This window comes from Ips typographus, linkage group LG4 (assembly GCF_016097725.1).
Source record: "Ips typographus isolate SLU linkage group LG4, UJ_Ityp_2.0, whole genome shotgun sequence".
Classification (NCBI taxonomy): domain Eukaryota; kingdom Metazoa; phylum Arthropoda; class Insecta; order Coleoptera; family Curculionidae; genus Ips; species Ips typographus.
In genome coordinates this window covers 2,512,759-2,536,698 of record NC_138425.1, presented here as the reverse complement: position 1 = coordinate 2,536,698, position 23,940 = coordinate 2,512,759, and the positions used below count along the sequence as shown (strand labels likewise).

The following is a 23,940-nucleotide window of genomic DNA, read 5'->3' as shown; positions in this document are numbered from 1 at the left end:
TTTATCCCAAAAACAGTTAACTAACTCATTCAAAACTCGTCATTGGCATAAAAGGTAACATTTTATTTCTTCTAGGGTACAAAAGTATGTTCTTAAACTAATAATGACTGGTTATCAGCGTAAAAAATATTCTATCTATATTTAATACCTACTTAACCTAAGCGCAATTTTGGCTTATAACGAGTATTTACATTGAGCAGTAGTTGCACCCTAACAAATTAATAGTATAAGGCAAACCAATTTAAAACATTTCATGATTGTAGGTTGTAAGTTCCTTTAATCACTTCACATAACTATCAATTAATAAGGCCCATGCTCAACAACATTAAACTAGTTTTTGGCATTCACTTTCAGGGAAACCTAGATTCCTTCATATACCTTGGATGTAAAACGTTATGGTAAGAACTGGATCTAACCAGTCCTCCATTAGGTGCATATCCTCTACTAGATTCGTTATTTTCTTGTCTTCTTCTCTGATACCGCCGTCTGTTTTCTTCAACAGGTCCGTAGTCTTCGTCAGGTATTCCAGGTGGTTTGGGATAAAATTCCGCCCCGTATATGTCAATGTGACTTGTCCGATACTGGTGTAAGTGCGCGTCCGAATTTCGTCTCCACGATTCCCTGTAATTGGTTTGTTGCATCTCCGGCTTTTTTTTGTTCGAGTGCGTCGAAGACTGACTAGAATTCTCTTCGGACGTTCCCAGCCCCAGATCCTTGTCAAACTCCCCGTAAGCTTTCAAAGGTCCTTTTCCGTAACGATTTCCCGGCAACAGTTCCGTGTTACGGTAAGTTGCACCCAAATTTCCCCCGTTCAAGGTAAACTGGGGATGGGGGATGCAATAGGGTTGGGGTAAGGATTTTTCGACGTTGGACAGTTTCAAATCATCGTCATCTTGGCGAGAGCTGCTGCACGAGTGCGGACTGAACAATGATAAGAGTACGGGCAGGAGGAACAGACCGTGCATTGCTCCCAGAAACACGACGAGGAAGATCATTTTGAAGAAGACGGAAAAAATGTAGTTGTTGGCCAAGGCTAATGCTAGCATACCTAGTATAGTGCTTACTGAACCTGAAATATGATATAATAACAGTAAAAGTATAGGTGTCTCAGTAAAAATGTCCTTACCTTGGAAAATAGGCAATCCCAAAGCATACAACGCTTCCTTCACTTTGTATTTAGGACTTTTAGCATCAGACGACATATAAGCATAGCAAATGTGAGCGGTAAAATCAACACTGAATCCAATACACATAAGAATGTTAATCATCGATATTGAATCCAAATTGACTTTCCACAAGGCCATGTAGCCGACCACACCCAATTCGATGGAGATGATACTAAAAGCCACCCAGAATCCGCAGAAGATGTTGGGGATAAAAATGAAGGAGACTACCATCATTATGGCGCCTCCCACCACGACGTTTTGGATTGTTAATGGTCTGACCAGCTCAAACTGATTGAGTAAAATAGAGATGTTAGTATACGTTTTCATGTCAAAATTAAATAACAAACCTGATCAAAAAAGACAAAGTAAGGATGGAAAACTGTGGCGTTCAGTGGTGATTCTTTACAAATCTTTCGAAGGGCTCGAACCATTTCTTTTTCGTGTTCAGTGCCGGAAATGTTAACGGCCTGGATCAAGAATCGAATTGCGAGTATTTTTTCGTGTTTTTCGTCAAATTTTACATCGAGTGAGAAGGCACTGGAAGGGTCCAACCATTTTCTCTACAAAGTTACAAAACCCTAAAATATCGACTGGTATATAGAAAATAAGAGATGCAAACCTCTTCAAGGGCGTTCATAAAGTCCTTTTGGGTTTTAAGGGAAATATTCAAATAATCAGAGTTTCTGTCAACGTATTGCAGGAAACTTCGCAGCCATGATTCCGTATACAAACTGTTGGTGATGTATGAGGTATTTTCAAAAGTTTGCGTGAGTTTTTCCACTTCCTGTTGCACCTTTGGGTCTGCATAATCGTACTGCCCCGATATTATCACTTGCACCCTGAATTTAAATCAAATACAGTTATTATTATTTGTAAATTTGTGAAGCTAACCTGTAAGGAAATTCCCTGTAGTAGTCATCCTCCCTATCAAAGAACTCGATGGCGTACGACCCATTTTTCGCTACCTTCCTTCTTTCTAAACCTTCTTCGATTTGGGTTACTCCGTAGCCGGCTCCGGCAATGTACAGCGCGAAAACAACCAGAACCAGAAACTTTACAAATCCATTGCTTATAAACTCTGAAATTAATATAAATCAAAAGTAATGTAAGATTTGGTGTTGATGAGACTTTACCAGCAAAATAATCTCGGAAAAACTTCATGGCTCCGTGTTCTGTGTTGTCTTTGGGATTGTCCATATCGTCCGGATCCACGCCTCCGCTGCAGAACAGACGGTAAAGCCAACATTTGTCTTCTAAAATTTGTAAGCAAATTTAAGAAAAATGTTGCAACCATAAGTTGAAAAAATACGGTAAAATTCGGAACGGAACCGTTCAGTATAACACATTCTGAGGCCGTTTTAAGGACACACGGTACCACTTTCTTTATACAGGGTGGTCCAGTTTTAAATGTCAATAATTCACCAATCAAAAAATAAGTTGACTTGCATTATGTCATTTTTCTGAAAAACGTTTCCTAAGGAAGATACAGTCCTCCAAATTTCAATTTAAAAAATCGTTTTATAGTTTAAAACTGAACATCCAAGACTTGTAAAAGTCCAAATTTGTACTGAATAGTCTAAAAACGTGCTTTTTACTATTAGGAATGGTCTTATGATTCGCTTTCTCAGACTGCCATCCTGGTTGAGTGTCTGAAACTGGCATTCAAGAACTAAAAAAAGTCCGGAAATCAAGACAAAGATTGTATTGTGCATGAAACTCATTTTTTACTACTAAAAATAATATAAAAGTTGACTTTTAATGCTAGAACTGACTTTACTAGGACTAAAGAGAGTCCAAAAGTATATTTTCAAGACTTTAATTGGTGTACAACTCAATTTTCTTCAACTTTTAACAAGTCAAGAAGTAAATTAAATTTTCGGACTATTTTATTTCTAAAAATTAGTTCTCAAGACTATTATTGTAGCATTTGGTACCAACATTTTTTACTTTTATTACTGAAGAAACTTGACTTTTGGAAATAGTCTTAAACTCGTTTTTTTAGTCTTAAAAAGCACTAAAAACAGTCTGAATTTCTTAGAGATGCTACAATTTATTGCACCTATGAGTGTAGAAGTCAATTTAATAGTGACGAAGCTTGAAATAACATTTTCAAAACTATGGTCAGTGGACAAACTGGCTTTTAGGCCTAATAAGTCAAAAACTTTGTAAAGATAGTCTTGAAACTCGATTTGAGGCACTGAAAACAGCCTTAAAACACTAAAAACAGTCTAGTTTATTAAGAAATACCCCAATTTTTGGCACTGAGGTGTCTAGAAGTCGATTTAATAGTGACAAAGCTTGAAATGCTATTTTAAGTTTATGAAGAATGTAAAAATTGTTTTTTAAGTTTGCTATGTCAATAACTTGGTGAAGATAGTCTTGAAACTCGATTTTCCAAGCTGAAAGCAGTTTTGAAGCACTAAAAATAGTCCAGAATTCGAAGAAAATGAAAAGCAAAGTAAAAAGCACGAAGAGTTCGTTTTCAAGGCAATTTTCATGAATCTAATGTTAATGCATCTAAGACTATTTTCAAGACTAAAATATTGAAATTTGTCTTAAAATTATGAAAACTTACTCCAAATGCAAATTTTAAGCTTCTGATGTCACTTTTCATTAGTTCAGTCACATTTTGGGGTTCAAGTCAATTTTTAAGGTTTAAATGTATGAATTTGTTGTAACAAATTCTTGAAAAAGTAGTTTTTTTTGTCTACAAGTCAATTTTCAGTATTAAAGTCTCTCGATTTGCATGAAAACTGGTTACAAACACAATTTTTAAACTTCTGAAATTTTTATCTTTTCTAATTCAATTTTCAAAACTAAAGTCTTTTAGTTTGTCTGGAAACTATGAAAACTGGCTACAATAATATTTTTTAAGTGAATTTTCCGTTTCCAAGACAATTTTTAAGTTGGGTTGGGTTAGTTTTGGGTCTTTGACCGTAATAACGTGTAATAAAGTGCTTGTTCCAAATTTGATCAATATTGCTCCAACGGTCTGACAGTTATGACAAAAAACCGATTTTTTAAATTGAAATTTGAAGGACTGTATTTTTCTTAGGAAGCATTTTTCAGGAAAATGACATAATGCATGTCACCTTATTTTTTAATGGGCCATGCAATGGTGAATTATTGACATTTAAAACTGGACCACCCTGTAAACACAGTTGATTTATGTAAGTTAGGCGCGATGTTCCGCTGATCGTACCAGTTTTTTTCTTATATAAGACACCAGCGTCCTACTTTTGACTGTATTTTCAGATTTGTAGTATGAGAATAATTTTTTTCTCTCAAAATTATCTTACCTGACTTGGATACCGGTAGAACCTTAAAGCAAAACACCGAATGCAGGTTCTTTTGCTCGCAGTAACCGGAAATGGCGACACAAGCAGCAAAAAACGTCAAATGCCAAACAAACAAAAACACTGTGGCAACACCTGAAATTTTACCGTTTTACTTAAAGTTTTTTCGTGGCCGAATTAGAGCAGTTTTACCGGAATAAATGCAGAAAATGGTGACTGAAGGAAAAGGGCTGGAAACTCCTATACAAAAACTGCATAGATCAGTCACTGAGGTGATGGTGATGGACACTGCAGCTTCGCTCAGCATTTGGGCCATTCTTTCCGGTACCGCTTTTTTGATTGAGGTTCTCCTCCATGCGGCCAACATTACGAAAGTGTCGTCAATACCAATACCTATGTTTTTGACACCATTTTGGGACACTCTACATGAATTAACTAATGATAATTACCAATCATCAGAAATGGGGCTGCCAAATTGATTCCAATAAAATCAACACCGGCATACATGCAAAAACCAAAGGCACACAAAGTAGCCATGGCAGCGCTCAAATTTCCCAGCAATCCCAGCCAAGGTTTCGACCTAACCCAGTCAGTCATCATACAGGTTACTGTATAAGTATCACAGTTTTTATAAAACCGACTAAGTCAAGAAAATTCAAACCTACCAACAGAAAATATCGCCATAACAATAAAAGTGGATGCGAAATACGGAATAACCGATCGGGTGTTCTTTTCCAGTTCGTGGTCCAGAGTTTTCGAAGCAAATCGGGCGATTCTGATGTGCTTGAAGCGATCTTCTACTTCCTGGATTTGTTCGATCAGATTTAGAAAAGCTTCCTCCCATGCTCCTCCCCTAGTTTGTTTAAATAGACATAATAAAGAAATTTTTACTAACTGTAATAAATGAAAGTATAACCAAGCCTATTAGTGGTAATCACGGTAATAATTATATTTAGCACATATTTTCTGTGTACACCAGGCAAATATAAAGAGTAATTTTCACTTCACAGATGTTTATTGTGGGTATTTAATTTTTTCTGTTCGTTTACACCGCATTACATTCAGGTAATTTAATCAATCCAAGACCATGAATAACTTATTAATAACAATGCAAATCTTAATAAGTGAGCAAAAAGAGTAGTTTATTCCCTGAGGTCAAATATCAAGAAGAGTGGTGTATAGGGGACAAGGTCCAGACTTATCAACAAATAAAACCTTCAGGTTTCAACATTGACTTACATCGCATCGATTTTCTTATTGTCAGCATTTCCGAAATAGACCAGTTGAATTGATGGAACGCTGACTACAAACCCGTCTTCACTCACTTCAGTTCCTCCAAAAAATACTGGAAGAGCGTGCACATCAAATGTCACTGTGTTTAGTGTTAATGGAAAGGTTAAATTTCGTTCCCCAGCCTCGACCTGAAAATTTTTTTCTGGTTGGATGTTTTCTGGACTGATTTGAAAGTAGGAAGTACCTCTTCCATGATGTACTCCAAGTTAAGGATGTCGTTCTGGAAACACTCGTCGAACCATTTGGCGCAGATATCATTGTAGGTGAAATATTCGTTTTGGTAGTTTACGGTCATATTGTGAATAAGGTCATCTAGGTAGCGTAGTTCTTTCCACACTTCAACCCTTAACATGTTTTTAATTCCATCTTTGGATGTTACTATCACTCTACCGAATCTCCCTAAAATATCACAGTTAGTATACAGAAATACTTTTTTCTCGTTTACACTCTATTAATTAAGCTGTGAATGTAATAATTAAACCTTCCAAACTTGCGGTTCTCATTAAGGTAATGCAAAGTTTAATTATCAAATTCGTATTCAAATCAGTTACGCGTATAAATTGCTTCACTGGGCCTATTACGTTATAGGTTCTAGATTCGTAAATAACAACATTATGCAACAATCACTAACCGGCTCTAGTAATTCTAGCCACGTTGAATCTACTTGAATAGTTCACTTTGAAAAACTCCTCCACCACCGCCCTCTCATATTTTCCTTCCCCATTTAGAGGACTGAACAAGTATTCAGGATCGATATTGTTGTGTATTTTTTGGAATCCAGTCATCCCTAAGGCGGTGATCATAACCGGAACTATGAGGAAGTACCCCGGATGTTTGCCCACCAGTAAACCCAACTTGTAAAAAGATTTGTTCAGGTAGTCGTCAACTATTCGAAGTCCAATCATCTGAAACAATTTTCAATTACTTAACGTTTAGCAAAATAGTTCAGGGGTGAATTTTAAAAGGTTCCAAATACAGAGAACCCGAGGCGCAAATCAAAATTTGAATTCAATGAACGTGCGGCCGTTTGACGATTACATGTTTGAATTTCAATTGAAATTTGGTTACTAAATTGGCTTGTCCCAAAATTTTTTTTGTGCATTACAACAGAAAGTGATTTTTTGGTTTAAATGGTAACTCCCACAAAATCCATTGTGTTTAGTAGTCATTCAAAATCCTCTGTCAGCCTTGTCAAACAAAAAAATATAGAACTTACACTATTCAATGTTAGGTTTCTAAAAGAACCGCAAACCCACAACATTTGTTTATTCATCAATTTTTTTTATGGCCATCATAAGCCAAAACTGTTGCATTTAACTGGTTTTTGAGATCCCATAAAACAATACAGTCGCAATACTTTTGTGCATTTGAAGAAACCGCAGAACGTTACTGAACCGAAATTAATAATTGCAGAAACTTGAAATGATGAAAGCACGGCTCATTTATGATCAGTTTTCTTCATGTTTTAAAGTAGGAAATCAAAAGGAATCATTGCAATATTAACTATTATCCTGACTGAATTCCATGATTTTGCTTCCATTGTAGAAACATTTACAAGAAAAAATATTCTTATTAGAATTTTGTCACTATATTTTTGAAATGTCAAGCAACTTTCTTGATTATTGTTGATTATCTCCTGTCTTAATGTGTTCTACAGGAGTTGATATCTCTAAGTTAAAACTTACCTTAAAAACTGTTTTTTTTCTTTACTTACTTAATTATTTACAAAAAAAACCCTCTTGTAGAAAAATATAGTTATCTAAACTATTTTGCGTATTAAACCGGCATGCACGACTTTAACATTAGTCCCTACATAATTTAAAATAAATGTCAAGCAGAAAATAAGCGCAAAAGGTACGAGAAACTAATTTGAATCGGAAAACGTATGTTTCATGGTGTTTTTAGGGGCAACCATGTGTGAATAAACATTACTCTTTATTGTGTAGTATTGTTCAGATCAAAGGTTCTTGAGACTAAAAGATACAGCTTTCTAGATAATTAACAAAAATAATAACAAAACAGGTTTACCACTTTAATAAATGATCACAATTTGTACGGCCCACTTTTGAGACCTAGTGACTTACTATATTACGAATTTCTGCCTGATGATGGTTGATTGGCAAACACTTTCTCTCCGAATGTAAAACCTACTTTGCTTGGTGTAATCGGCTACGTAGAAACCTCTTAATTAAGTGGCATCTCCGAATTTCCCGAAGGAAAAGGAAATTCTGGTGATTGGAATAAACCCAATTGCCCAACAAAAACAGAGAAAACCCAGCCTTGTATCGACACGTAAAAAACGTTACGTTAATATTTTTATGCACAAACAGTTAACAGCCATAAAAGGCAGGACCGTAAAAATTGTTACAACAAAAAGCCGAAGTAATTGTTGCTGTTTAACGTCGGACCGCAAACGAAATCACCAATCAGAAGGTCGACTAATAAATTAAGCGAGTTATAATTTAAAGCGTATAAACAATAGGTAAGAAAAATTAAGAAATGCATTATTTTGCTCAACAGGTTTGTATCACCCAAAATTTCAAGACAAGAAAGTCGATTCTGGTCAGTTTGACAAAAAATCCGGCAAATATGAAAACTGTTGGATGTGAATTATTATTAGAGCAGTTAATGATAATGATGTATTATTCATTTTTCGGTCGGTATGCCCACTGAATTGTTTACATAATTGCAATTTCTAATGGGAAAAGCCGGGCTATCACAGGGGCTGATCAAATTAAATTATTTCGTCTGATATAGTAACAATAATAATTCTTTTATAAATGTCCGCATGACGGAATTAAGTCACAATTTCAAATTTGGCTGTCCAAATCGAATAATAATAGGCATTTAATTGCTCTGTCTAACAAATCTGATTTGAAGTGGTTTCTGATTTGATATTCACATACTTCAAAATGATCGAACAAAAAAGCAACATTTTCTCATAATTATTATTAAACTAGATGCAATGGAAAATTATATCAAATACAGCGAATGGCTTGTTTAAACATCACAGGAGTCATGAGAACAACACCAACCGCGGCAATGGAATGAATTACTGGTTTGGCCCCTCTGGAATGGAATCAAAGGATGCTGTCTTGCCAGAATCACCCTGGGAAGGAACTCTTAAACGGTTCTAGAAATTGTCGGAAGCTTTTGAACTGTTTTAGAATCATACGGACCATTTTTAGTTGCCAGAAGTCTCTGAAAGCTCTTTGATTCCTAAGAGATTTCTAATAATGCCAGAGGCCTCTGGCAGCCATTTTTAGTTGTTGCCAGAAGTCTCTGAAACCTTCCAAAAGACTTACAAAAGTGCCACAGGACTCTAAACCGCCATTCTGTATTACCAGAAGTCATTTTTACATTCCAGAAGCCTCTAAAACCTTTTGAAGCTAGTCAAGACTGTTTTTTAATGTACCAGAAGCTTCTAGAAGCCATTTTTTAGTTGCCAGAAGCTTCTACAACCCTCATAAGCTTCCCAAGAGAGTTTCAAGAGAGCCAGAGGCCTCTAAACGGCCATTTTTAGTTGCCAGAAGGGTTTGAAACCTTCTTAAGCTTGTATAGACTGTTTTAAAGCTGCCAGATGCCTCTAGAAGCCATTTTTAGTTGCCAGAAGTCTCTGAAATCTTCTAGTGCCAGAGGCCTCTGGCAGCCATTTTTAGTTTGCCAGAAGCTTCTTAAGCTTCCCAAGAGACTTCTAATAGTGCCACAGGCCTCTAAACCGCCATTTTGTATTACCAGAAGTCATTTTTACATGCCAGAAGCCTCTAAAACCTTTTGAAGCTAGTCAAGACTGGTTTTAATGTACCAGAAGCTTCTAGAAGCCATTTTTAGTTGCCAGAAGCTTCTACAACCAAGCTTTCCAAGAGACTTTCAAAAGTGCCAGAGGCCTCTAAACGGCCATTTTTAGTTTCCAGAAGGATTTGAAACCTTCTTAAGCTTACTAAAAGGATTAGGAGGAAGTAGGATTCATTCCTTTTTTTCATAATAAAAACATTTTTATTACTATTCAACAAGCAATAATTCCATTCACTAAAGACACAAGGAAACGTGTAAAGTGGTTACTAAATCTTAGAAAGAGAATGGTTTAATAATAACGGCTGACCAGTCATAGGGAGACAAAAAGTGTGGTTAACCAAGGTAACTTGCCTTACTTACAGTGATAATTGTGTGATTATTATAATTTTTCTCTAATAATTGTAAGTGAACTACATACGATGTGATAATTGGGTCGTGTAACTCCCACGCTGTGGTACACATGATTTATTACCAATAATAACTGGTATATCATAAAACAATAATGCAATTAAGATTTAGTGGGTGTTGGATTTAAAGTTCACCCTAGTCTAGTACTGGAAATTAGTGACGCACATATCCTCCTAGTGGTTGCCAACCATTAGGAAGCTAAAACCTCTTCCAAGGTGTTCTAGGTAATTAGTAAGCCAATTAATATAAATAATACAATACATTGATTTAAAGATGGAAAGAATATGGGCGTTGTTAGCAAATCAAACGACTTTGAAAAATGTTAATGCAATTTTTTTAATATACACTTTTGTTGAAACTTTGCAAAACATGCCACGTAATACCAACCTAAGTGCATGCACTACTTTAAGACGTTAGAAAGTACAAACATTCCGCAAAATGCGGCATGACATGTTCTTATTTTTTCTGCAGGATAACTTAAGCAACCGCTTTGTCATGCTTACAGTGGCCAGTTGCTTGTTGAAGTACTTATAGCGTAAATCAGTAATCGAAGGTGAAGGTGTATTGTTTATTATAATCGATTTATTAACAAACACAGAAGCGTACTAAGATGAAAACAACATAAAACAGAAGATATTTGATTATTCTGTTTAGATATTTGCTGTCTAGAAAAACAACCATAAACTAAAAACAAACTATACCATACACTAAAATTCCTTATATTGGCTAGTGTTGGGCATAATAATCTAATGTGAAACGTTTTTTAAAACGGTTTTAGAGAAATTATATCAGTTAAGGGTTAGCAGGTCTAAAGTTTGAACATTCAGTGATTGAATAAAATGTTTCAACCATTTCCTAATAGAAATCTATCATTCTCAATCATCCACCTGGCTCCAATTCCCAATTAGAAAACAACTCACAACAAGATCCATTGGATCATTAAAAAGCAACAACTTTAAGTGAATAAACTCTACAAGAACTAAACTGGCAACAGGAAGTTTGTATATTGTGAGCGCCAATTGTAGTGGTCGTGTTCTTTAATCCTGGGCCATATCGTTGAAAGACAAGTCCGTGTAAACGGAAGAGAGTCATGATGTAAGTGGATTAATGGGTCCGAAACGGAAGAAGTAATACACCATGTAACCCGAGATAAATTATTTAACAAGCCGCCACACTTTGTAAGAAGAAAGATTAAAAAGAGAAAATAGCGTTGATAGTAAATTTTACTTTAGAAAATGATAAATCTTTTGGATAATTTATTAAAGCAGTGTGCCTTACGGCCAGCATTAACTATTCCATCAGCGGCTGCCTACTTGCTCTTAAATAATCAAATGATCATACACGGGGGTTGCAAGGCAATTAGCAGTGTTGTAATTACTCTTAAGTTGTCAAGAAAAATCAACAAGACTGATCTACTATGTTGTTTATTCAAGTTTCAAGGAGAGTAAGGTTAGTGGTCTAGATCATCCGACAACTCCAGTAGAAATCAGTCCAAGGACTGTATGTAGATGAAAAAATGCTTTTTTTACAAATAAGTAAGTATAGTACGAAGGAGTAGAAGGGCCACAAACATTTTTTTTCTTAAATTCCTCGGAATTTAGGTAAATTTCGACTTACGAACTCAGAATTTACATTGTCACATTGCAAAAGCTCTTCAAACCAAATTAGACAAAATTTTTCAGTTTGGCAACATTGCAAACATTCTTCGAAGCAAATTAGTAAAATTTCTTAACTTTGGCTACATTGCAAACACACTTCAATGAAATTAGTCGGACTTGTCAGTTTGGACAGATTGGAAACACTCTTCAAAACAAAATTGTAGAATTTGTCAGTTTGATAACATTGCATATACTCTTCAAACCAAATTAGTAAAATTAGTCAGTTTGGCAACATTGCAAACACCCTTTGATCTTAATTAGTAGAATTTGTTAATTTGTCAACATTGCAAAAACACTCTTCGAACCAAAATAGTAGAATAGTATAGTGCTAAATATGCGTACACAATGACGTAACAATACACTGCCATGGTTTCTTGTATACTAACCAAGGAAACAAGCAAAAGCAATGAGCTTTAATGACCATTATTTTCCGGTATGGATCTGAAACGATTTTTGACAGAAAACTGTTAGAAAAATACAATTAGACACAGGTTATTTAAGTTGGATGGCTGAAGGCTTCTAAATCCGGTGCTAAAGTTTAAGAAACCTTCTAATGGTAATTTATGAAGACCAACTGTCATCCACTCTGTCTGATCTTATCATTTGTCTGCTGGTTCAGAATTTGCGTGAATCACAGGTTTCTATAATTGCCCTTACTATAAATTTGTAAACTTACCATAAGAGATACACTAGATCAGAAACTTTAAAGCACAGTTGTGAACCTCAACTACCTGCGTTTCGAATTTCTTGGGGGATGAATCAAAGAAGGAAACATTTACCCTCTTCGCACCTGCTGGCAAACCTACCAAACTGAAAAAACGTGACTTCAACAATAAATACCGATCCTCCCCGTTTCGAAAACAGGTTTAAGTTCTTAGAATTCCCACCCCCTACTCTAAGGGTCGAATTAAGTATACGGAAAAAAATCCTTAACAAAGAAGCGGCAACATTCCACGTAGATGGTCGCTTTCAAACAGCATTGTGCAAAAAAAATGCTCTTTTGACGCAATTGGGTGTAAAATTAACGGTCTTCGAATAGCAATAACCCAATGACATAAGTTCGGATAGTTTATAACTGGCTTTAATATTGCGTTAACCTAAGGTGAAATTTTGTAACTGTAGGTTTAGTTGCCGGCAACTCGAGATATAATTACAGCAATTTCGTTAAACGATATAAATTTGTAGATACGACAAAGAGGCGACTTTCTTTTCGTGCTTGTCACTTACCTTTTAGTCATTTCCTTCAATTTTCCTGTTATGCACGAAATCACTCTAACAAGATCCAGCACTCGTTACCGGTTTCTTTAATTATATAATTATTTTTGTTGTTAAGATTATTTCAAAATCTAGTACTCCAGAAAATGCAGATATAACTAAACGTGGCAATTAAAAGTAATACTGTAAGTACAATTACTGTTTTAATAACTACAAATCTTTTGCCACAAATCACAGTAATTTTCGCAATACAGACAACATTGTTAACATTCTGTGCCTTGATATGGTAAACCATATAAGATTTAATCTCCTAGTTTAATGACTTTACTACTGGTTCTTATAACAGCAGATTTGTAAAACAATAAGCTGCAATTAAACACGTTATAGCAAGCAAATGAGACGGATATTGGTTGAGCAAGTGCATTGGGTTCTTGGTCATCGGAAGCAGCCGATCAAAACGCTTTCAAATTGAAGAATTCGAGGTTCTTCAAAAGTTTCTCGATTCTAGTCATACAGTACTGTAACCGATCTAGATATCTAGTCATTTATTTGTCTGATGACGTAAGTGATTGGTTTTAACCTTAAGTCGGTTTTGTGCAATAAAAAGTGTGACTTATAAACAAAACGAGCATTTCGCGTTACTTAAGTCTCTCTCAGTATCTTTGATCATAAATTTTCAGGTCAATTTTCAACCAGCAAAAAGTATTGAACCGTGATTTGAATTGGCAATTTGTAATTAGTAAATTGATCTAGCTTTGCAATTGTGTGTGTACACTGACACCTTGAAAGTTAGACAGCAGACAGTTTTTTTTTTATTTAAATAAGGAGAAAACCACAATATGCTTCTCCCCTGTTACGTAAAATTGAAATATGGGCTCGACCATAAAACCAAAACTCAAGTTTACCGCATTTTTTGGTTTTTAATAGCAAATCTAGATTATAAATGCGGACGACCTTTAACACGTATTATGGAGTGGTCAGTTACGCTCCACTTACACTTCCTTCTACACTTCTATTGGTTAATTTCCTTGAAAGGAGTATATATTTAATAATTTGAAATATTAGTAATTGTATTGACAGATGACATTTTCAATTTTGTCTGCTTTGTCTATTGAACCACTATAAAACATTTTCCTGGTCACATGTTTTTTTCTTTTTTTGCTCTGAATATATTTAAATGCAACAAAAAACGTTAATTAAAAACAAAAAAGTCCCATGTGACGTAGAAAAAGCCAGTTATCCAGCATCTCCTCTGCTTATAGCGAACTAAGCGAAACAAAATATGTTGGACGTATGTCTTGAATGAGTTTTTACCAAAAAATGTCAAAGTTTCAGTTTTCAAAGTGTCAACTGTCATTTTCTGTGGCAACAAATTGAAGAGTCTCCAATTACGTCACGGGGATGTAAAACCCCACCAGAGTTGTAAAAGCGGTAATTTTCGAGTCGAAAAATTTTCATTTTTGGAACGGGGAATTTTGCAAACGGGGTTAAATGATTAAAAGTACATTAAACTTTATTTGAATTGATATTGAATTGTTGTACAATTATTATAATTAAAAAACGAATTATTTTTGAATTTTCAGATTATCCAATTTTTTGCGGAAAATTACCGAAAACATTCCGAAAATTGTTGTAACCCTAACCTCAAAATAATATGAATTTTGAAAAAAATATTGTTTATAAATTTATTCCTTCTGGACCCGGTATAAAAGCTTTAATCTTGATCTACTACATACAGGGTGATCAAGAGACAATTTCAAGGACTACAAATTGATATATTGAACCACCCTATAACTGTCAAAATAACAGAGTTATGGACTGTCACAGTAAAAACTGTCAAAATCAAGCAACTCAGTTTTAACAGTAAATAACTCACTTATTCGACGTTTTAGGTAAAAACGCTATACAAGGTGGTCAAAAGAGAATTTCAAGGGCTACAAATTGATATATTCAACCACCCTATAACTGTCAAAATAACAGAGTTATGGACTGTCACAGTAAAAACTGTCAAAATCAAGCGACTCAGTTTTAACAGTAAATAACTCACTTATTCGACGTTTTAGGTAAAAACGCTATACAAGGTGGTCAAAAGAGAATTTCAAGGGCTACAAATTGGTATATTGAACCACCCTATAATTGTCAAAATAACCGAGTTATTGGCAATACATTGGGTAGTTTACAGGGTGATTCAATACATTTTTAACATCCTTGTAACTTGTGTAATTTTCATTTAAAAAAAATATCAAATATGAATCTTGTAGATATTTGCATTTACTTTATTCCTAGATAATCCATCAGTATACAGGGTGTCCCAAATTTGAGCAACAAACCAAAATTTTTTATTCGATTTTTGGCATCTACGTCAAATTCTAGGCCTACTTGATGTAAAATGTTTGTATCGATATTCAATTGTTTTTGCTCTAGCAGCCTTACTTTGACCACCCTCCTCGAAAGCAGAAATTCCCAATTTGAGCGAAATTTTGGTGCACTTTTCCAGAAAATCGTCCATAACTCGCTTATTTGAAACACCCTGTATAAACTCACCGTATAACAAAAGAAACCTAATGAACGGGGCTATCACGTGACATTGAGCGGGCACGACTATGTTGTCCCGTTTAGCCGCTAGAGAGCGTCAAAGTTGACTTTCGTTTTTTGCAGTTTTCGCTCAATATCTCAGGAACGTTTCAGGTTAGAGGTCTGAAATTACCTCGATGGGATTCAACTTTTACCTTTTATACACTTTTTTGGATCCACGCACCGTTTGACTTTAAAAAATTAAATACTAGAATTGTCAAGAAATTTCAAGTAAAAATTTTTTATTTTCAAAATTAACCTCAATCGCCTAAATACCTTCAAGTTAATAGTACAAAAATGAAAAAAACGAATTGTTTTTGAATTTTCCAATTTTTCCGGAAAATTACTGAAAATGTTCTGGAAAAATTTCCATAAATTTCATTTTCCTGAAATTTTACATCCCTGGTTGTAACACTTTAAGTCTTTTATAAAAATATTGGCGATTTAATATTGAAAAGCAACTGATAAGATTTTCTCATTATGGTAAGTTTATTGTGGTACAACCTTCTAGCTCCTGAAGATGGGTACTTATGTGCCCCCAGGCACAGTATTGTGGAGAAGACTGTAGACTGACTTTTTCCCTTTTTTGGTACTTTGAACAGAAGTCGAGATTTTTGTTAAGGATATAAGCACATTAAAGTAGATAGAATATTGAACAGACAATAAATAACAAATTTTAAAAAACAATATATTAAAGCTTGAATCAATTGTATCACAAAATTTGTCAGGTTCTTTTGTGTTATATGAGAACATTTGCCATAAAAGTGGATTAGTGATTTAGGAAGAAATCAGTGTCGCAACATATAATGAAATGATACTCTGTTTGCGTAAAAAGAATGTATCGACACACATCTTTACTCTTGGATTTAACGGTATGTTATACAGTTGAAGAACGTCTTTAAAGCAAGGAAAAAAGTGGGACATGCAATTAGTAGCAGTTGCCATTTTAAGAGTTTTTGAATGGGGCTGTAGGTTGAATCTTGTTAGCCACAAACAAAACTCAAGAGAAGACTCTTCAAGACTTTGTATCTCATTAAGAAAGATTGTAGTTTAGTTGAGATTACACTAATTCAGATTAGCATGGAATTGGTAACTTTGCTCAACTGAATAGTCTGGTAATTATTCAGGCAGTTACGCCCGTCAAAACTATAATGTTTCAAAATATGCGGAAATTACGATCAAATTATAGCAGACTGTACTTTCTTATAGACACTAAATTTAAAAAAACTGAGTAATACAGTGTGTCATGCTATTGATGTCCTCGTAACAAACCTATAATTGTTTTAACTGACATATTAATATTCCGACAGCGTTCTTTGATAGTGTCGTTTTGATAAAAGTAACTCAAGTTTATATTATTATGAACTGATTTTAATAACAGAATACAGTAAAGTAATAAAACTGGAAAGTGTTCCGGTACGACAAAAACCAGAAATGCGGTCAAATATAGTTTTTTCCATAAATCAGGTGCGTGTCCGCGCGAATGCGAAAGGTTTTCATTAAGTTAAGGTTAGAAAACTTTTACTTTCCTTACTTTTTAACTGTTTTATGTTTAATTACCCAACCACCACCAAAGTTTCAGTTACCTTTAAATTTTTGCTATATATCCTCTACTCAACTTTTTCCAAAAATTTCCAAGCGCACTAACAAAACAAAAATTTATCCGGCAACCATGATGATGATCCAAAATTAAAACACTGCACTTTTGTAACCCCAACGGACTACAAAAACCTAGGGTAACCACCAGAAATCGGCACCCGCAATACCACCACTACGTTGACGACGTCTTTCACTTGGGTGCTCGACTTACAGCACTGCTGATAGATAATCGACTAACTGAAAACGCTCTTGGGCTAGTTTGGACCGTCGAACTCGCGATGACCGAAAGAACCCGACGTCGTACCATGAACGATTAAAAAAAAAACGGAAAATCCTTTTCTGGAAGAAAATCGTTTCAGATCAGCCTGGTAGACTAGTTAGTGCCCGAGTGAACTATTGCACAGCTCCCTATCGTTTCCGCGCCTTGATTAGCAATGATAAAGGAGTAAGCGGAGGCTGAATTTGTTTATGGCATTGTGCTTTAAAAGTTATAAATAAGTAGTGTGATTTATGTGTTTTGTTAGTTTGAATTGTATAAAGCAAATTACCTATTTAATTCTAATAAGGCCATTCAAAACAAGATGAGGCCTTCCAACTTAAAAGCATATAGTAATACATTTTTATATGAGAATCTCATCATATTGGTGAATATACATCACATGATAATATGAGTAGTAGTGTTGGATTTTATCAATAAAAGTAGGACATTTGTGGGTTGATCTGCAAAAAGAAGCTAAGAAGAGAAATTGAGTTGGCGTAGGATGTACGTTACTTTACAAGCAAAAAACAAAAACATCCTCAGTTTCTTTCATCTACTCGGAAATTTAACAAATTAAACAGTTATTAAAGTCGTTTTGCTATTAAATTAACACTGATAATGTGAATTTTTAAATCCACCCACTACAGAAGGATACATTTCTGAATATACTTATACAGACTGCTGTGGAATGTGCCTGGACGTACATATAAGTACTTATTCTAATGTTAAATTACTTGTTAACGCTTAGAGAGCAAGTTTAATAGCGTGACATTAAATGGAGCCTTATCACTAACTTATTGGCGAGATCATTGATAAAGTCTCCTTTGTTTTACCCATCCAAATAGATTTGCCCTACTTTTACAAATTTTATCGTTACTATACTTTGGTTGAATTTTAGTATTTTTAGAGTGACTAACGCCAAAGCCCATTTATGATTATATCACAAGTGAAAGTACTTCGGTTCGATACCAGCGGCGTCCCAATCATTTTAGGCAAATTTCAGAAGTTACAGTAAAATATGACAACGCTACTGCTCACATTACAGCGTCTGCACTAAATGAAATCACCTAAATAAATTACCTACATATTGGGCTTATGTAAACTGATGGAATATGCATATATGCAAGAAAACTTATTATAATTAATATGAATCTATACAGGAATAAGCTGAAATACGCATATACAGCTTGGTAGTACTAATAATGATTCTGGAAAGATTAATGATAAGTCATAGATAACCATTACGTTGAAACCTGCACCGATCAGATTTGCTTTTATCCTGAACAAATATAAATGTAAATCGATTTGTTGTCTTTCATATTAAAATCGCGTTAACGTATTTTTCTCGTTTGTATACTTAAGCACTAAAAATATAACACTAATGTGCCGTCACTTCCTCTCATATATGAAATGCGCTCCGATTCATAACTGGACGCGTAATATTGCAATATTAATCGAAAGTAATATATCCATTCCGATTATGTAAGTCGAATATTTGTGGTTCTGAGTGAATTAAGGAAAAGTATGCAGCTAATAATTTTGTAGTTACTTTAAAAATGTGCGTTGCTTCCGTAAATTTTATTTGCAAAATTTAATTAGTTTTTAGTAGGCATGTTGCTATATTAAGTAAGTTGCAATGTTTCACAGCAATACAAAGTTTGTTTAAATTTTTAATTAAATTCTTACAGAAAGTTCTTGACAACTGGTGAATGCGCATTTACTATGCTTTTTTAATAACTATTGTAAATAAATTTTTACTTGATTTTATTAAGGAAAATTTGATTAAACGGGACTTTTTAGTCAAATGCCCAACTAATAGCTAAAATTACCAGCAGAACTTAACACAATCAATATAAAGCAATAATACTGTAATAAAATTGTTGCAGAGCAGTCACGTGAACAAAAAAAAAATTGAAACGCTATGTTATTTTAATAATGCTATCAGAGAAAATATGGACAATTTCTGTAACACTATTGTAACATTTTTTTAAAAAGAAAAATTTAAAAAAAGTATTTTGTCAGAAGTGGGATTCGAACCCACGCCCACAGAGTGGACTGCGACCTGAACGCAGCGCCTTAGACCGCTCGGCCATCCTGACTATGTCGCCTTAGGCAATAATTATCTAATCATTCTAAGCGTCCATCTCGAAACACTATACTGTATTTTTAATAAACTGTGTTTAAAATACAGTGACTAAATTAAAGTTATCTTGTACACAAAAACATCTAATTACTTATGGCAAAAGGTTGAAAAGTTCAAATGACAGCTGATTGTCCACATCATGCAGTCATTTGCCAAAATGACAGCAATGTTGGTGATTGGTCAAAAAACAACTGTTTCCATTTTAACTTGCCCCTTTTTACCAATCACAAACTACGAACAGTGCTATCTCCAAAAATCCTACATGTCTACTTTCCAAGAATGTTCTGTCATTAAACGGTTTGTCGTTTTATACACAAACGTATGCAGATGTAGTAAGAAATATTATTTTTGTTGCTCTCACAATGAAGGATGCTTTAAAATAAAACTCACATACCTGCGCATGTAACAAGTACCTAATAAGTTTACTGTACTAGAAAGCACTTGTACTTACCATTCAGTATAGTGTTGGAGTAAAATTATCCCACTTCAAAGTGTTCCACCACTATTGAGTTAGATCCGGTTTTTAGTAAAGCAAAAAACTGACACGGTTGGGCTTTTTCCTGAATTGCCGTTACAATGTGGCTTGAAAAACTTATGAACGGCAGCAAACAAAAATAACTTACGCAAATAACCTCAAGTCTTGATTTTAAACCGTAAAAATTTATCTAAACCTTAAAAAACTCAACTTCCACAATACAAACTGTCACCACTATTCCCGCATTTCCCGCCATATTGGAATTTTTGACAAGCACCTTTCCAGTATGGTAGGCGGTGCATTAAACAGATTGAAATACATAAAATATGATCAAAAAGAAAACATGTAAAATGTCAAGAATTAGTTTATTGATATTATGGTGAATATGCATTTGTTAATTCTTTTGTCGGTAACGTTATGAAGTTATTTAGTCCCAAACGAGTCATGAGACAAAGGTCACGTGACCACCATGTGATTTCTTAATCATGGTATCATGTGATTTTTTGCGTCTAAAGCAAGCGCCTACCGCCATTAGATGGAGGTTTAAAGTTTTTCTAACAAAGGTTTCCTACCGCTATTTGCACCCTTGTACTATATAAGCCAGCTTAATTTAAGTGAAGTTCAGACTTTGACTTTTTCACCTGTATTATTATACAGTCTGAACCTTACTACTGAATTTAACTTAAACTTAAAGCTTATACTGGACAGCAGAGTGCAAACTGTCAAAAAGGGCTGGAGTTGACGACATTGTTTTTGGTGCTTTCAGTTCCTCTACAAAAATTTGAATTTTTATGGTTGTCAAAGCTAGCTTGGAAAACTAGAAACAGTAGGTAATTTTGCCCTATTCTATCGTAAATTTGATCCACTGTTAAAAAGGCTCATTTTCAGAACGCACTGGTCAAAAACGCGGCCGCGCAAACGCCATCTCCATCAATTCACAGCGCGCACAAGGTGCGCACGAAAAATGCAGTCGTTTCGTATATCAGTTCAGTCAGTTCTGATCGGGTATATGTTTACCGCGTGTATATCGGGGCCCTGACGTTTATTCAGAACTGATGATGACTATTATTTACATCTGTTATTATTGTTGATATTACGGGACAGGAGCTGAGTGGGTTCGGACACTAGTGCGCGTTCGGTGTTTTACCGCAATCAGGATTAAACCGTTCACGACTGACGGCACTAGTTCCGTAATGTAAGTTGCCTAAATTTAGGTCGTCCGCCGGGCGACTAGATAGATAATCGTCTATCATGTGTCCCAGATATGGAATGTCGTCGCGCACCGCCCTCTATACTAGAAAGCCTAAAATGTCACTTTTAATGGCGGCGTTAGCGGTTTTCGTTTTATACACAAACGTATGCAGATGTAGTAAGAAATATGTTTTTTTTATTATTTCATGTAGTTCATTGCAAGTTGTGAGTGAAAAATCAAAGAAAGGTTCATTCCTGATACAGATATGCATAGATAGAGCGTTTTATACACAAGTCCAGCCTAAACAAATTGGTGAGAACATTTGTTCTGAAAAGTACAACACACAGCAAACTAGTTTAAACACTGTTCAATACAAGAAAATCTGTAAATCCATGAAACTAGGTAAGCAAAACTGGTAAATAGTTCTTATGTTATTACCAAGAACATTCATTCAAAATTATTTTTGTTGCTCTCACAATGAAGGATGCTTTAAAATGTAACTCACATACCTGTGCATGTAACAAGTACCTAATGAGTTTACTGTACTAGAAAGCACTTGTACCTACCACTGAGTATAGTGTTGGAGTAAAATCATTCCACTTCAAAGTGTTCCACCACTGTTGAGTTGGATCCGGTTTTTTGTAAAGTAAAAACCTGACACGGTTGGGCTTTTTCCTGAATTGTTGTTACAATGTGACTTGGAAATCTTATGAACGGCAGCAAACCAAAATATTTTACGCAAATAACCTCCAGTTTTGATTTTAAACCGTAAAAATTCATCTAATCCTCAAAAAAATTCAATTTCCACAATACAAACAAACGTAAACTGTCACCACTATTTCCGCCATATTGGAATATTTGACAAGCACCTTCTAGGCTTTCTAGTATAGTAGGCGGTGCGTCGCGACATTTTTATATTTTCCTCCTCCGACGTATATTATTCTATCCACCATTAACATACCAAAAAAAATCATAGAATACACCACTAGTTGGGTGGCAGTATCTGTGGGTTTTAAATTTGACATAAATACGTAAATAGTGCAGCAACCTAACCTAAAATTTTGGATTCCTTTTTATCTATAAAATGTTTATCAATAAGTGCGACAAGTGGGATGCATTTTGCCGTTTGATAAATAAGACTTCTTTGTGGTTATCGTCCTGTCAATACAATAATTGTTGCATTGCGTATTAATTTAATTATTGTTTTTTTTTTGTATTAATTACTTAGATAGAGTATTATTCCTCGTTTGACCAAGCACTAGACTTAAATTTGACAATTGTCACGTGACATACCATTGTGTACGATTAGGGCAGTCACATGATAACTGTCAGATTATCCTCTGATTAGTAAAAAGAGGTATAACCGAACTTAGTTTGTCTTAAAAGGTATATTCTATTCAGGCATGTGTGACATCCTAGGAAATATGCATTAAGTATTTGTCTCCCAATGCTAAACCTTTAATTCCCAATTAGGCATTGCATAAACAAACTGGCCTAACAAACAACAAATATTAGGTGAACACCTTATGGAAGAACTTGAATTGGACGTTCTTAGAATCTTCTTCTATACCATTACAGAAAGAACCCAATTCAAAATATTTTATTTCATGTGTTCTACTACCGCCAATGATAGAGAGTCATGGAGGAAAGAAAAGGAGGCCTATATTCAAAGATGGATGTTTAGGGCTGATTAGTTAGCTAGTAGATGTGTTAACTTATCTCACATAAGCTTTTAAGTAGAACACTTAATACAGATTTATATATTATGGATTTGATTGAGATTTTCATATAAAAGCAATATCATAAAATACAGCGTTTAATTTTGTGACTACGATATCATAATTTGGTTCATATTCTGTGAAAAGCTTAGCCATAGTCATATCCAATGTAACAACATTTGTATTTAACATATTCTCAGGTTTCCAGCAGTTTTGCAACCATTTTACCACACCTTTTGATACTCTGTCATAAAATGTTATTTCTGGACTTTTACCGCTCTGTCTCCACTGAAACAAAATAGCGTCGCATTTCGTCTTTTTCATGTTGTATTCATTACTAAACATTTGGTTAACAAACCGTCCAATATAATTGACAGCCATTAATCCTATTGAAGTTTCACTAGTGTGTCGTGGGTGTCATCTCATAATACAAAATTTAGTTTTGACGCGAATTTAGTAAAATGACTCCCACCTTTCATAATGAGACTATAAATCATAGCTTCATTCAATTAGATTTGATGGGTCTTCAAAAAAAATAATTTTAATTAATTGCGCCTGCTTGGAAACTTTGGTGAAAAGTAATTTAGCAATTTCAGTCAGCAGTCAGTTGATCTCTTTGAACTCCTTAGCTGGCACTTTTCCGGCCTTTTTTAAACGCTACTCATAATTAATTACCACATTTTGGCAGTCTTTCACATAAGATAGCCAATGCAGTTAATCATCATTAAAACCTATCTCCCCAAACCAGCTTTTGCTGAATTTCTTCTTTGAACTTGTACAGGTTTGACCTTTCTGATTAAGGAAATTCTTTAATTGGAAATCGTTATAATGAAAATCCTACAGTGAAATAAATGCCGCGCATAAAACGCATTCTGGAAGTGTAGGTTATTAGCTTGTGCAGCCGAATCTTGGTGCTAGATAAAATTAAATGGCCGCCTATAAATAGCTCCCCAAGAAACTATTTCTAGAGTAGAGAATCGAGTTGTGCGAGGCAGAGGCGCATTACTTCTAATTAAATTAGCACAACAAAGTGCAGCGGGTTTCTTGGCTATTTTAGCTTTCCTACAACTTTTCGAGCACACCACCTACTTAGGCAGAAGCCCCCAAGATGTGCATTATATTACGAGTTTAAAATCGTTGCTCCAACGT

The 23,940-nt window shown here is 34.8% G+C and overlaps 2 protein-coding genes and 1 non-coding gene across 7 annotated transcripts in view; 1 reads left to right on the top strand and 2 right to left on the bottom strand.

Moving 5' to 3' along the window:
- Window positions 1–42: 42 nt before the first annotated feature.
- On the bottom strand, window positions 43–19,991 carry Ptr (patched domain-containing protein). 2 transcript variants are annotated; one of them, XM_081977028.1, is made up of 14 exons: window positions 19,858–19,991; window positions 6,387–6,660; window positions 5,940–6,154; window positions 5,702–5,883; window positions 5,128–5,315; window positions 4,912–5,070; window positions 4,655–4,855; window positions 4,466–4,597; window positions 2,300–2,419; window positions 2,058–2,244; window positions 1,786–2,005; window positions 1,514–1,726; window positions 1,127–1,454; window positions 43–1,069 (listed from the first exon to the last, which is right to left on the bottom strand). In XM_081977028.1, exons 1-14 carry the CDS (start codon window positions 19,858–19,860, stop codon window positions 351–353), a joined length of 3,141 nt encoding a protein of 1,046 aa, XP_081833154.1. In that variant the 5' UTR covers window positions 19,861–19,991; the 3' UTR covers window positions 43–350. The 2 variants fall into 2 exon arrangements, with proteins under 2 accessions (XP_081833154.1, XP_081833155.1); XM_081977029.1 differs by lacking the exon at window positions 19,858–19,991 and adding an exon at window positions 16,992–17,436.
- TRNAL-CAG (transfer RNA leucine (anticodon CAG)) lies at window positions 19,280–19,362 on the bottom strand. Its single transcript has one exon. It is a non-coding gene; the product is annotated as a tRNA-Leu (tRNA).
- A 616-nt stretch (window positions 19,992–20,607) lies between the features above and the next one.
- The window catches only part of EcR (Ecdysone receptor), a 106,407-nt gene continuing 103,074 nt past the window's right edge, over window positions 20,608–23,940 (top strand). Inside the window, exons 1-2 of one of the 4 annotated variants that reach the window (XM_081978619.1) lie at window positions 20,608–20,711; window positions 20,770–21,076. The gene's annotated coding sequence lies outside the window, so the exon portion shown is untranslated. The remainder of the gene's footprint in view (window positions 20,712–20,769; window positions 21,077–23,940) is intronic. The other 3 variants (XM_081978618.1, XM_081978616.1, XM_081978620.1) reach the window with 3 other exon arrangements.

Coding starts and splice junctions, on each gene's coding strand:
- Ptr (XM_081977028.1), bottom strand. Junction 5,884..5,939: donor TGGAGTACATCATGGAAGAG/GTACTTCCTACT, acceptor AAAAATTTTCAG/GTCGAGGCTGGGGAACGAAA. Junction 1,727..1,785: donor TTATGAACGCCCTTGAAGAG/GTTTGCATCTCT, acceptor GTAACTTTGTAG/AGAAAATGGTTGGACCCTTC.